General features: G+C 45.8%; 1 protein-coding gene across 1 annotated transcript; it reads left to right on the top strand.

Moving 5' to 3' along the window:
• Positions 1-12,626: 12,626 nt before the first annotated feature.
• On the top strand, positions 12,627-15,146 carry LOC9634253. Its single transcript, XM_024670413.1, has 6 exons — positions 12,627-12,734; positions 12,796-12,951; positions 13,000-13,179; positions 13,237-13,905; positions 13,953-14,123; positions 14,176-15,146. Exons 1-6 carry the CDS (start codon positions 12,627-12,629, stop codon positions 14,731-14,733), a joined length of 1,842 nt encoding a protein of 613 aa, XP_024526181.1. The 3' UTR covers positions 14,734-15,146.
• The last annotated feature ends 346 nt before the right edge of the window (positions 15,147-15,492 follow it).

Raw genomic sequence — 15,492 nt, 5'->3', positions numbered from 1 at the left:
CTGGCCTTCCTGGGCCAAACTGGCTCCACTACAGTCCTCCCCCTTACTATACTTTTGGAGCTCACTAAACCCCCTAGGGTCTGGGAGACGAACGCTTTGGGCTTTCACCCTCTCAGGCTCGAACTCGAACTCGGACTCGGACTCAGACTTGGACTCGGACTCGGACTCGGGCTCGGGCTTGGTCTCGGCCTTGGCCTTAGTCTCGGTCTCGATCCCGGTCCCGGTCTCGGTCTCGGTCTTGGTCCCGGTCTTGGTCTCGACCTCAGACTCCATCTCAAGTCCTTCTCGGACTCCATCTCAGGTCCTTCTCGGACTCCATCTTGGATTCCATCTCAGGTCCATCTCAGACTCCATCTCGGACTCCGTCTCGGTCCATCTCGGACTCCATCTCGGGTCCATCTTGGACTCCATCTCGGACTCCACCTCGGACTCCATCTCGGACTCCATCTCGGTCCATCTCGGTCTCCATCTCAAGTCCATCTCGGACTCCATTTCGGACTCCACCTTGGACTCTATCTCGGACTCCATCTCGGTCCTTTTGGGTCCCTTTTTGGAGCCTCACTTATTGCTCGCTTCGTGCTTGTTCCTCAAGCATTTTGTTGGGAGTTCCACTCCCGCTCTCGACCTTTCAAGTCGGAGCTTTTAGTCCAAACGTGTTACGCTCGTTTGGCTTTTGCTTCGGCCACTACCATGTGGCGCCCTTCCGGCTCCACTTTGGGGCTTAGGGATTTTGTGTCTCACAACTCCACCACCCATAGACGAATTTTGATGTCCTCATCGAACGGTAAACCCTTTTATAAACTAACACCCGCAAGTATTACCATTTCCATCCTTGGCACCCAACCAATATTTTTCTATGGTTTGACCCCGAAGGCTCACTTTGCCTTGTTCATCCTCTAAGGAGTATAGTCTCTCCAACCTAGAGACTCACTTGACCACCTAGGGTGGTTTGCTCCCTTTTATTGGTTCAGTTCCCGCTAAACTGGTTAGAGACACCTTCTCTAACTCAATTCCACTACTTATTCTTCTCAGATTCCATGGACATAACCTTTGCACTTGGAACTTTTAATTTTGACTTTTCACAGTCAATTTCCTAGGTGTCTCCGACACCTTACGTTGCACATAGTGCAACTCCACTTCCTTATCCTAGGAAGTTCTTTACTTGAGGGCACCATCATCCTCTTTTCTATTTTGTGCCACCCTTGGCACTACGTTCCAATTATCATCATTTGTGCCTGGGCTGTCCACGACCCTATCCTTTGGCTACTTTGCCACTCCTCACTTGGAGCTTTTACTTGCCAAATTGGAGCACTTGGGAATCTATCCTTGGAAGTCCACTTCCTTTCCCGCAATCCGTTAGCATCAAACACATAAGTGTTCCTTAGCTAACCTTGCCATTTGGATTCCTCCCATTAAATTCCATGGCCTAAACTTGGCCATTAGTCTTTTGCTCCTATCCATTGATTGTTACATCAAGCAACATAGGATCACTACCTCCCTCCTTGAGGTATTCTTTTGGTTCCATGGCAAAACTCCACTTCGCCAAGTCCAGAGGGTGCTCACCCCTAGTAGGTCTCTTTAGCAACTTTTGCTATAGGCCCCTTCCATGGCCCAACATTGTGACCCTCTCATGGGTCTCTCCTCGAGACTACTTTCTTAGACCTACTATACCATCGTATTGGCACAATTGATTTCCCTTTAGGTGTCCTTCCCACTTGGTCACCTCGACCAAGCCACACCATTATCAGTAGTTCAAATCAACACTTTGAACGGGGAATCATATTCCTTAACCCAAAAAAAGACTTTAGCCACAAGATCACCTGGTGATCTCATCTTGACCCCTTAACAGGTCTACCAATAGGAACTAAGTCTTCCAGACCCTTTTAAATTGTTGACTATGACCCCGGGGGCATCTCCCACATTTGGCGGTGTGCCCAAGCCAGCCCTTTCGGCCAAGGATCTATAGCAACTGAGACTTGGGTGTCCTCACCTCATTCACCATGTCTTTGGTGCCCTTTTGCACCAAAGTGTTCAAGTTAAATATGCCGAGCTTTCACTCTAAACAATCTAACCGTGCATCACGACTCCGAGGCATCCCTCGCTTGGCAGTGTGCCCAAACTGTCAGGAATCCCCCAATCCTTGCCACATTCCTGACTCTCGTCAGATTCCTGACCTGCAGACCACATTCCTGATTCTCGAGACACTTCCCTATTCCTGACTCTCGAGACACTTCCCTATTCCTGACTCTCAAAACACTTCCCGATTCCTGAGTCTCGAGCCACATTCCTGATATTGATGTGGCACCTCCTCGACCTCAGCTATATTTAGGCCGTCTTCGATCCAAGAGTGGTGGAGCTTCATCAACCTATAGTATATATAGGTTAGCCTTGTTCCATTTCTCCACAATCTGAATCAACACCAGTCTAAGGCCTCTTCTTTGTTTTCACTAGCTTTTTCTCTTTGTCTTTAGCATTTTCCAGTCTTGATCTTGTTGGGGGTCTTGACAATTTGATTTAGATTGTGGTTTTTGCTTTTCTTTTAGCTCGCTTTGATTATTTGATTGCCTTTGTCTTTTTCCCCCTTTCTTTTCTTTCTTCTTGCCAATGGAGTCTCCAAGCCATTTTGATTTCTTTGCCGAAGTCCTTGCAAAAATCCAGTCTGAGAATACCGAGCTGAAGGCGACCCTTCTTTGCATGCAGTAAGGAGCTTGCTTCACTTTCGGCTCAAGGATCCAACAAAGTTCCTGAACCGAAGGTGAGTTTCCCGGTGAAGTTTTCAGGCAAGCGTTCGGAGCTTCGTGGATTTTTGAACCAAATGGAGCTGATCTTTGCACTTCAACATCGGCGGTACCCCACTCCCGAGTCTCAAATCAGCGCGATTGGGACGTTGCTCAAGGGTGCAGCTTTGTCATGGTTTTCTCCTCTTCTGGAGAAGAGCATGAAAGGGGTCGTGGTTCCGGAGCTGATGGATCTTCAATTGTTCAAAGAGAAGCTCGAAGCATGTTTTGGCAAGACGGATCGGGTTTGGGCTGCTACCACAAAGATGAGACGTCTCTCTCAGGGGTCTTGTCCTGCCTCGATCTATGCTGCAGAGTTCCAACTCCTTGCCTTGGACACTCAGTGGGATGAGCGGGCCCTGATTGACCAATTTTGTTTCGGCCTCAACAACGGTGTCAAGGATTTGTTGCTCACCATGGAGGATCCCAAGGACCTGTCGGACGCCATCAACAAAGCTGTTCGATGTGACAATCGTCTCTTTGAACGTCGTCAGGAAAGTCGCCGTGCCGCTGTTTTTCCGTCCCAGTCTCAGGAATCCCAGCTTGAGTCTTCGGGGCATAGTCCTGAACCTACTGCTCCGGTCCCGATGGATATTTCTGGTACTCCCCGACTCATTAGAGGGAAGTTGAGTTCTGCTAAGAAGCAACGTCGAATATCTCATAATCTTTGCCTCTACTGTGCTGATCCTAATCACAAAGCAGTTGTGTGTCCCAAGAAGCCTCCCCGATTGCTCGAGTTCATTGATCACTACTCTGACATTGTCCTTCCTCTCACGCATCTCACTCGCAAGGATGTTCCCTTCTCTTGGTCTACTGCTGCCCAGCACGCCTTCGACACTCTCAAGGCAGCCTTCAGTTCTGCTCCCGTTTTGATCCATGCTGATTCCTCACAACCTTTCTTCATCGAGGCTGACGCCTCCGACTTTGCCATCGGTGCTGTGCTGTCTCAACTCGGAGTGGATCAAGAACTTCATCTAGTCGCTTTCCATTCTCGGAAATTCCAGCCTGCGGAGATCAATTACGAAATCCACGACAAGGAGCTCCTTGCCATCGTGGATTCCTTTGGAGAGTGGTGCCGTTTCTTGGAGGGGGCGGGCCATCAAACAACAGTCTGGACGGATCACAAAAATCTCGAGTACTTTGCCACTTCTCGAGTTTTAAGCCGTCGTCGAGCAAGGTGGGCACAATTCCTGAGTCGGTTTGACTATGTTATCAAGTACAGACCTGGAAAGCTTCAAGGCCTTCCTGATGCTCTTTCAAGGCGCTCCTATCTTAGTCTCAGGCCTGGTAATCCTGCCTTCGATCAACAAGATCAAATTATCCTCGGTCCTGATCGGCTTCAAATTATGGCAATTTCCCTGGCCCTTCAGGACTCTTCCTTGATGGATGCCATCAGAAACGATCTTCAATCCGATGATCTCGCCAGCGACATTTTCCCCCATCTTCAGGCTGGACACCCTGTGACTCCCGACTGCTGGCGATTTGACGAGTTCGAGTTCTTAGATGGCTTATTATACCGTGGGGAGCAGCTTTACGTTCCTGAAGGTGATGCTCGAAGGTTGGTCCTAATGGCGTGCCACGATAGCCCGACTGCTGGTCACTTCAGCATTGCGAAAACCTATGAGCTAGTTGCACGGGACTTTTGGTGGCCTCACATGGACGACTACATCAAAGCTTTTGTTACCTCCTGTGACACTTGCGCCCGGAATAAAGTACCTCGCCACCTTCCTTCAGGTTTGCTTCGTTCCCTTCCGGTCCCTTCAGGTCCTTGGGAATCCATCTCCATGGATTTCTTGAGTGATCTTCCGAGTTCTGGAGGCTTCAACAGCATTTTAGTCGTGGTGGATCGCTTCACAAAGATGGCGCACTTCTTGCCATGTACCAAGGAGTTTTCGGGCGAGGACATGGCAAAACTGGTATTCAGGGAAATTTTCCAACTTCATGGGATTCCTATAGATGTGGTTTCAGATCGGGGGCCTCAGTTCATCTCTCATTTCTGGCAACGGTTTTTGCAGCTGCTTGGAGTGAAGGCCAACCTTTCTTCGGCGTATCATCCTCAAACTGATGGGCAGTCCGAGCGAACGATTCAGACGTTGGAACAATTCTTGAGGTGCTTCATCAACTATCATCAGGATAACTGGTTCGATATCCTTCCCCTTGCTGAGTTCTCCTATAACAACTCTATTCACTCCTCTCTTCGAATTTCCCCCTTCTTTGCAAACTCTAGCCGAAATCCCCGATTCAATCTCTCACTTCCTTCTCCATCCGAATCCTCTCATTCAAATCCCCGCTCTGAGGCATTTGTCTCCAACCTCCAAGAAATCCACAACTCCATCTCCTTCCACCTCCATCGTGCTCAGGAATCTCACAAAACATTTGCCAATGTCCATCGTCAGGATTGTCCCCCTTACAATATCGGGGATAAAGTTTGGCTCCTCAGGTGAAATATCTCCACCACCAAGCCCTGTCCAAAACTTGATTTCAAACGCCTCGGTCCTTTCCCTATCACTGCCATCATTAATCCTGTCACTTATCGCTTTGCACTTCCCTCCTCATATCAAATTCACCCCGTTTTTCATTCCTCTCTCCTTGAGCCTTATATTCCCAGTCCTATTCCCAATCGGGTCATTCCTCCACCTCCACCAGTGCAGCTCGAGGATGGGTCTGAGTACGAGGTTCAGGACATCCTTGATTCAAAGATTTCACGGTCTAAACTCTACTATCTGGTCGACTGAAAGGGTTACGGGCCTAAAGAACGCACTTGGGAACCTGCAGACAACCTAATTCATTCTCCTGACCTTGTTCAGGACTTCCATCGCCGCTATCCTAGTCATCCCAGTCCTCATTCTTTTTCTCCATCTCCCATCCCTCGCCGCTCATCTCATCCTCCTCGTCGTTCTCATTCACATTCTCGTTCCACTCGTTCTTGAGGAGGGGGTGCTGTCAGGAATCCCCCAATCCTTGCCACATTCCTGAATCTCATTGGATTCCTGACCTGCAGACCACATTCCTGATTCTCGAGACACTTCCCTATTCCTGACTCTCGAGACACTTCCCTATTCCTGACTCTCAAAACACTTCCCGATTCCTGAGTATCGAGCCACATTCTTGATATTGATGTGGCACCTCCTCAACCTCAACTATATTTAGGCCATCTTCGATCCAAGAGTGGTGGAGCTTCATCAACCTATAGTATATATAAATTAGCCTTGTTCCATTTCTCCACAATTTGAATCAACACCAGTCTAAGGCCTCTTCTTTGTTTTCACTAGCTTTTTCTCTTTGTCTTTAGCATTTTCTAGTCTTGATCTTGTTAGGGGTCTTGACACAAACCAGTCTCCTCACTGAGAGTCCATGACCACCGAAATATGAGTGTCTTCATATTCCAAACCATCACCACACCCTAATGATTTAGGACTCGAACCCAAGCACTAGAGGGTTGGGACTTGGACCCAACCTCCATATATGCATCTACGGACGGTATCACCCTAGATGCCTAGCATGACTCCCCACACCGGTGCACCAACTTATATTTAAAGCGCGCTACAGATCACAGCTTAGGAACCTAGTTCCTCCACACTGCCAAGTCCTCTCACTTGACAAGTCCGTGATCATGCATGGACTCCTCCATGCTTGGCCCCGTGGCCCACCCTTTATAAGTAATCACCTTCAACTAGGGTATTCGTTCCCCCAACTTGCTAATCTCGCTTGGCAAGTCCTCCGACCACTGTAACATGGTTCCTGCATAAGCGTGAAAGTCGTTGACCATCGATTTTCGTTCAAAGCCCTCTCTTTGAACACTCGGGAACTACTTCCCTAACCTTGATAGCCTTGCCTCATGGCAAGCTTTAAGACCACGCTTCTGTTGCGCCACTCTGATTTCGCATGTGCTTTGAACCATTTACACTTGGCCTTTCTAGGTACTAAGCTACCTAGAATCATCTTTGGGAACCTTGAAAGAACCGTGTCCTTTTCTGTATTTGACCTCCTGTGGTCATTACTTTTGGTCTCACATTCATAAGCACTAACCTCAACTATATGAGGATAATCTTGTGACTCCTTTATTGCTTTGGAGTCCCTATCTTTCACGTGATTTTAACTATAGTCATTTACCACAACTACATTAGCCAGTTGGCTACGTCAAACACTCATCTGGATCACATTCTCAACTCTCTGAGGAAACCCTTATACTGTTCCCAAGATCCCAAAGTCGTTCCCTTACTGGCCCCTTTTCTATCCACCACATCGCGCCCAAGTTCATGCATGAACTTGAGTGGAGAGCCATGTCCTCTCAACATGCTACTCCTTAAGGATAGGCCCACTCTTAGGACCTTCCAATGCCAATACTAGTGGTGGTATACTTCAACACCAATAAAAGTCGGACTAAGGAACAACTCTGATACCAAGTTGTAAGTGACTAATTTTTCCATTTTACTTTAGTCACTTAACCACACCTCTGTCCACTTGGAAGAGTCTCATTCACAACCTCCTTAAGTTCAATTCAGGACTTGGGACTTACTAGTCCCGAGAATGGCATCCATGCCACTCATCCCTTGCACTTAGTCCAAGTGCTCCACGTGTCCAGTCCCAAGATCGACACCCAAAGGTACTATAGACATATCAGCCCGTTATGCTAAGGCCATGCCCATTCACCTTTGCCGCACTAGTGGTCCAATACCACTTGTATCACAATCCCGTCTCTCCAAGACTGGGCCATCCATCCACAAGTGGTCTTCCCAAATCCACTCCTTAGCATCCTTAGGATGCCCACAAACATGGGGAATAGCCTTCCCCAATATCCCTTTGTCAGTTCCTGCCAAGTCCCTTTTCCGTCCATGGCTATGTTCACCAGCACTGCCACCAGATCAAGGCCCACAGGCCCGGTTTCCCCCATTTGGGACTTCGGGACAATATTTCGGAACACCGTGGCCCACGGGTACTCTCCCCACCTTCCGCCTTTAGGTGCTTTAGCCATGTGCTTAGAGCGAGGTTCTGTTGAGCCACACCAGGTATCCAAGTAGGTAGTGCCACCCACACTTGGATTGGGAGCATCGGCCAATCGATCTCCCGGGGGAACTAGAGCCGGCTCTTGAACACTTCACCAAGCTACCCCGCTTGTCAGTCCGTATTCACTCTAGTCTTGGACTTCCCAGTGGTCAGTTCATTACCCAACACTGGGTTTGGCCTTCCTGGGCCAAACTGGCTCCACTACAGTCCTCCCCCTTACTATACTTTTGGAGCTCACCAAACCCCCTAGGGTCTGGGAGACGAACGCTTTGGGCTTTCACCTTCTCAAGCTCGAACTCGGACTCGGACTTGGACTCAGACTCGGGCTCGGGCTCGGTCTCGGCCTTGGCCTCGGTCTCAGTCTTGGTCCCGGTCTCGGTCTCGGTCTCGGTCTCGGTCTCGGTCTCGGTCCCGGTCTCGGTCTCGACCTCGGACTCCATCTCGAGTCCTTCTCGGACTCCATCTTGGATTCCATCTTGGGTCCATCTCAGACTCCATCTCGGACTCCGTCTCGGTCCATCTCGGACTCCATCTCGGGTCCATCTCGGACTCCATCTCGGACTCCACCTTGGACTCCATCTCGGACTCCGTCTCGGTCCATCTCGGACTCCATCTCAGGTCCATCTCAGACTCCATCTCAGACTCCACCTCGGACTCCATCGCGGACTCCATCTTGGTCCTTTTGGGTCCCTTTTTAGAGCCTCGCTTATTGCTCGCTTCGCGCTTGTTCCTCGAGCATTTTGTTGGGAGTTCCACTCCCACTCTCGACCTTTCAAGTCGGAGCTTTTAGTCCAAACATGTTACGCTCGTTTGGCTTTTGCTTCGGCCACTACCATGTGGCGCCCTTCCGGCTCCACTTTGGGGCTTAGGGATTTTGTGTTTCACAAACTTAACTAAGGCTAAAGCCAAGGCCGTGGTGGTCGGATAGACGAGGTAAGTTAACAAATTGAAAAAAATAAATTGTGGCTTACATCTAAGTCTGAGACTCAGTTTGAAACTAAGTCTACAACCAAATCCAAAACTAAATCCAAAACTAGGTCCAAGACTAAGTTTGAGATCAAATTCGAGACTAAGGGTGAAAGCCTAAAATAATTATCTCCAAAACCTTGGAGGGTTTAGTGAGTCACTATGGGATGGTAAAGGAAGGATTCTAATGGAACTAGTAGGGCTAGTATGACTAAGGAAGGTTACATTTATGTGGTGGGTGATGATTAAGGAGTCTAAAGCCTAGTATGACTAAGGAAGGCTCTACTTATATGGTGGGTGATGATTGAGGAGTCCAAAGCTAAGTTGAAAATGGATGGACAAGTGGGGTGACTTGGTAAAATATTCAAAAGCTAACTCTATCTCCCATAGGAGATCAAATAGTTGATATTCCCAATCTATGTGAGTTATAAAGTAAATTTCACTTATTTTGGAATTATAAATAATTTAGTTTTGAGATTAAATTTTTCATTTTACTTTAGTCACTTAATCTAGGATTTACTGCTTGCAACCATAGTACTATAAAGAGTCTAAAGTATGAAAGTGTATATATTAAACTAAATGATAAGTAGAAAATTTGTGAAAAGAGAGGTCTTGACAAACTAAAGGGTGAAATCCCCTTATTATTCCAAAGGCAAATTTGAGTAAAATAGTAATTAGGAAACCAAGTATAATTGGTTTGTAATTATATGTGAAATTAGAGTAGAAGTTTTGAAGCTTGCTATAAAGTTAAGCTATCAAGGTTAGGGAAGTAATCCCTACATATTCATAAGAATTACTTTAAATAGAAGTTTGGAATTTGAGGATTTGCTTATGCATAGAACCATTTTACGTGGATTAATATAATCTCTTGAATTTAGACTTTTCATTTAGGAGGTTATACAGTAAAATATTACTTAAATCTAAAGATGCTTAACCCCAAATATCCCTTAACCAATTGAAAAAGGGGGTGCACTCTTTTTTATAAATCCTTTATATTTATATTTGAACCCTAATGGATTGTCTCTTTTACTTACAGTTAAGTGACTTGGTGTCAAAAAAATTAAATTCCTAGAGTTAACTTTAAAAAAGAAGGCCCATAAGGCCAAACATGGAGAAGTCCATGTATGATTATAAGTTGATTACCTAATTTACCCAGTGAGAGAACATGAAAGTTAGGATGAATGAGGTTTTTAAGTTGTGATCCGTAATGCACTTATGAAAGAAAAGCTAATTACCATAAATTTAAGTTTGGTGCATCACATACTAAGCATCTTATATGATGCCATCTGTAGATGCATATGCAAAGGTTAAATTAGAGTCCCAACCTTGATTATATACTCTTAGCGAGAAGGCTAACTTAGGCACATGAGGATGCCTTGGAGCTGTGATTCACAAACCATAGAAAGGAAGAGGAGTGGTTTTTACTTAGTGACAAAGGATATAGTTACATAGTGAGGAAGTTCAAGTTAGTGGGACTTAGTGAATAGGCATTTATGCTTTAAATCAATTGTGGTATATTTGTTTATATTATCTCATTAGTAGTCTAAAACTACCTACACCATATTCTGTTTTTTCATAGCATAAGAAATTAATATGTCAGTGGTACTTTTGGGTGTCTAAAATGGGACTATACATATAGAGCACTTAAACCAAATACAAAATTAGTGTGATTTTGAAATCAAATATAAGGGCTAGCATAGCAATTTTAATGTGCTCATTTATTAGCAATATTTATTGAACTAAGGAAAACTAACACCTCCATTTCCACATTGAATTTGTCAATCTTTCCATTATATAGATTGGTTATTTCATATAAAACAACTAATCATCCAATTACACAATGGATTCCTTTATCAGTAGATGCCTTACAAAACAAAGAATGTATTTATGAATTAAGAGTAAGAATATACTTAATTCAAAGGTATATTATATTTTAAGTGGCTACTAATCAATACTCATGTCATTTGCTCTGAAATTATTTGATGAGAGAACCTTTAATAACTATTTTATCCCAAGTTCTAAAAATGTGAGAGTATATTCAAGTTTTATCCCATAATCATATACATTATATTTAACCTCATTCCATGCCCAAATAACCAAAGTTTCAAAGTTCTTTAAGTGTTTCATCCAAGATTATGCTCAAGTTTCTTCCCCTCTAGAAAGGATAAGTCATTTACCTAGTCATCAACTCACTTGTATGCTTTTGAGAAACTCCAAAAGATCCTTAAGAGGTTGAGAAAGAAGCTATAACCATCATTTACACTATCTGGTTCTTCAATATTTACTCAGAAACTATATCCACTTTCATATCCATTTTGTATCAAAACCGTAGGTGATAATTGAGCGGTACAACAAAGTAATAAAAAATAATTTAAATGACACTAAAACCACCTCATAACTTTTTATTAAAAAATATTTGAAAACTTTTTGAATTAGTGTTGTGAAGATCACAATTATTTTGAAAATAAAACCAATTGTAAAATTTTAATTTGTGACAAAAAATACATGAATAAAGTTTTGATTACTTTTTACCACTTTATTGAATCACTCTATCGTGTATTTACCCAATTGCATGTTGAAGTGGCTCCTGCTTTTTTTATATGGGAAAAGAGTTTCAATAGGAAACTTTATTTGCAAAAATTTGACCGGAAGGAATGTCTGACTCATAATAACTTCCACGGCCCTGGCATAGCATCAAAGACATTGGCGTTGATGGAGCTAGCGAGACATGTGCAGACATACTCCTACCTCAAGCTCTAGTTTTACAGATCTCAAGTCCAGAGAAACACATCCATGGCTGAGACTAGCAGGAATTCAGCACACAAAAAGTGACAAGGAGTATCCTTCGTGGAAACCAAAACCATTTTCTGATACCGCAAGAAGTTGAGATCGGGCAATTTATGTTTGCTGATGATAGGGATTGGGTCCAAGGGAAGAGAAACGCGTACTATGCAGGGCTCTGACGTGACAATCTCTTGCATGGAAAGGTATGGGCAAACTCTAGACAACTTTTGAGTTTTAAATTCTACAAACTGAGTATGCTGAGTTGCAAGAGACAAGTACGATACTATTACTTGATGGTGAATGCATGTTTTACCATTTGCCTCAGCATGCTTTCTCTACAATAGCAAGGTTTTAGATCAATGATTAGGCGTGGTTACGTTCAAAACCGGAGCTCCAGCACTCTTGATAGACAAGAATCTTTAAAGTTGACAAGGTGGCAGCGAGGGCATACCTGGCACCCTGCTGGACAAAATGTTAAAAGACATTGATTAACAAAAAGAACCTTTTTTAGTACAAAAATGAAAAAAAAAATACAGGATTCGCACCAGATATCCCACCTCATTCTGCCTCCTCTTGCTGCTTGCAATGGCACTTGTATTTGTGGGGCTGTCTAACGCCTGAAGAGAATGCACGCCTTTTAAACATAAGCATGTTGGCCATTGTATTGAATGAAATCTTTGTGCTCTGTTGTGGCTCCGTCTGCTTAACCCATTTGGCGGTGCAACCCGTTTGGAGGAGTGCAATCCCAAGAAGAGGCACTACTGTTGTGTCCGTAATCAGTTGGGTGGTTGTAGCTATTGCTGCACTGTTGCAAACTTGTGCGACATCGCTCTCCCCAATAGACGACGAAATTGGTTTTTCGACCACCAGAGTTGACGGAAAATGGTGCATATTCATAAGGTCATAGTGGTGATCCTGGAATAAGATCTGGGATGGATCCGGCAGATAAGTGGTGTTTCTATTTCTATATGAAGGAGATTCAGTATCTACCCATAGATAACGATCATCGGACCTTTCACGATATTTCAATTCATTTTTATTTTACTTTACATAGTAACCCTCTTTTTCTTATGCCCTATTATATTGGCGGCGATGGAAGCTTTGGCGTTGGCGTTCTCGTGGTTGCGACGCGCTCCAAGCGCACAGGCAGAAAGCACACAGGCAAGCACACAGGCCACAGGATTGAAGATCCTCCTGGAAGTATGTAGAGCTCGCTCCTGTTCTCTTCTCTTTTTTTTTGACATTTTTCGGGTGCGTGCAGATTCCTGGCGCAGCAGCATCAGCGCGATCGGACAAGCAAGCGGAGGATTTCCCAGCACTGCCCTCGCAGCTCGAGGTCGAGGCAGTGATCGCCAGCAGTGATGCAGCATCAAGTGTTCCAGAGTATGATGCACCACCATTGGAGGATTTGCAAGAGGTAACTCGATCTATATGGTCTGCTCCTCTTGTTAATCTTCTCTTGCAGCCGGCGATGAGCTTTGTGCGAGAGGTAGTGACTCCAATCGAGCTGGAGGATTACTTTGGTTCGTCCTCGGTAGCACCACCCTCACAGCTCGAGGCAGTGATCACCAGCAGTGACCCAGCACCTAGTGGTCCCGAGTATGATCCACCACCATTACCTGTACTCGAGGATGATTTGCAAGAGGTAACTCGAGCGCTAAGATGGTTTGCTTTACGGGCTCACCCCAATCTTCTCTTGCAGCCGGAGGCGGTCATGGTTGGCACTGTGGATTCAGTTCAGTATTCTTCTTTTGGTGGCAAGACGACTGGACTCAACGATGACGACGATGAAAACCTGAGCTGGGAGGACATCAAGAGCTTGTTTCGGACCTGGAGTCTGGATTCACTGCGGTCGCCTCTCCCATCGCTGGAGCTACCGTCCAAAGCTGATATGCACCTAGAGGTGGAGGAACTTAAGCAGCTGATTGAGACCTGGACTTGGAAGTTACCGGAAACTCTTCGGTCCATAAAAGCAGAAATATGGAGCAGGCTTTTGGACGCGGGCTTGGAGGAGGATGAGGTGACGTCCCAGGAATTATTGGAAGAACTCAAGAACTTTCTGGGGTGGCATCGATTCCCAGTGATCACTTCTCGGCTCCCAGTGATTACCTCTCGACGGATGCTACTGGAAGCAGCACCAGCTCCTCCCATCAGCGAGAATGGTCCTGTATTCCACGGGGTGGATCGCTTCATAGCTCCACTGAGGCAGAAGTTTGCAGCAGTGCAAGAAGATGGAGAAGAACAAGGTGGTATTTCATCGCCACCGGCTGCAGTCTTCTGGCAGAGCTTGCGAGGCGATGGGACCAGCACCGTGAGAAAGCCTCCAGACAAGAATAACGAAGAACTTGTGGCCGAGGAGTCATCCTACACGGTATGTCTCTAATCAGATGTATTCGTACTAAGATGGACACTGAACAGGTGCTAAAGTCTCATCATGCAGCAGGATTTCGAAAGTTGAGGCAAGCTGATATTTCATCGACACCAGCTTCAGTCTTTTGGCGGAGCTTGCAAGGCGATGGCACCAGCACCGTCAGGACGCTTCCATACAAGAACAGTGCGGCAGCAATGGCGAAGGAGTCATCCTACAAGGTATGTCTCTGCTGACAGAAATCAGATGTATTCGTACTAAGATATTGAACAGGTGCTAAAGTCTCATGCAGCAGCAGGATCATCTCGAAAGTTACTGGCCAGGAGGGAAATCGACAGGAGTGGTGACACTAAGAAAGCTAGCAGCAGCAGCAACAGTGGCAGTGCTTCACCATCGCCACCACCTTCTATGTGGCGGTGGTTCCCTCGAAGCTTGGACAAGGATGGTGGGAAGGCCAAGAGGATCAACACAGAAAAGTTTCAAGAAGTTGAAGAGACTTCAACATCGACCTCTCAAAGTTTATTGTATGACGCCGGTATGAGCAGCGGCAGTGTCAATGATTTCATCGAGTTATTTGAAGGAGAGGGCATTAGCAGCAGCAATGCCATCCTGAGCTCGCTGTTGGAAGGCGAAGGCAGGGGCAACAATGCAGATCTTCAGCTGGCTTCCTCCAACGATCTCAACTTACAGGCGACGGCTGTGGCAGCAACCCCGCTGCTTCTTCCAATCCTTGCCGGGCTGCTGGTGGCGCTGCTCTTCCTCTTCTTCCTCTACCTCTTCTCGGTGATCAGGAGGTCGTGGAGGAGGAATAGAAGGCTCCTGCCTCACTGACTTCCAGGCTTGCGATGGAAATACATCAGGATGTGCAGTGGACAGGATCAGGTTCTCGCAGGCATGGCTAGGTACTTGGACCAAAACCTTGAAGGCGGTGGCTTAACACTATGTGATTTAATCGGGAGTGATGCCTTTTTCATCGGCTGGAGAGAAGGTGGCTCTCTTTCTGCTGGAAGAGAAAATGTGGGCGGAGAAATCTTACAAAACAGAGGTTGCTGGTGGATTCGGATCTTGTCGGATGCAAGCAACACAACTTTCTACACCGTTTGATGGTGTAAGTGCAAGCTGGGAAGGAAGATTTAGTGATATTTCTATATATACTGAGTGTTTGTAGCATTTAAACTTTGGTGATTAGTTTTTTGTTTTCTGCACGAAAAAGTTGCTAATGAAGACCAGTAACATGGACGGCATCTGATCACGCAAAGTTACTACCCTGTCTGAGTAGCAAATCGATGGAAGGACGCAACAGTTACTTTGCCCGTAGCTTTGTGTCGCAGCTGATGCCAAACGCTGAGAAAGGATGCGTGCAAAGCCTTCTCGTGCGTCTCTTCCCGTTTCCAGTCTTCGCTCACTTGGTAGAAGTATGGTTTGGAAGCGACGAAAGAAAGGAAGAATTGAGTGAAAGAAATTGTTTGTGACCTGTGCTTGAAGCCGCCTAGTGTCCTTCCTCGGAAGAGAGAATGCACAAACAGTGGCCTCCATCAAGCCACAGTTTTGTACTGCGTTCCATCCTCACTATATCAAAAGAAAGCTGTG

This window comes from Selaginella moellendorffii, unplaced genomic scaffold (genome assembly GCF_000143415.4).
Source record: "Selaginella moellendorffii unplaced genomic scaffold, v1.0 SELMOscaffold_6, whole genome shotgun sequence".
NCBI lineage: Eukaryota > Viridiplantae > Streptophyta > Lycopodiopsida > Selaginellales > Selaginellaceae > Selaginella > Selaginella moellendorffii.
Note: the sequence above shows the minus strand (reverse complement) of the source record. Positions and strands in the feature narration are given on the sequence as shown.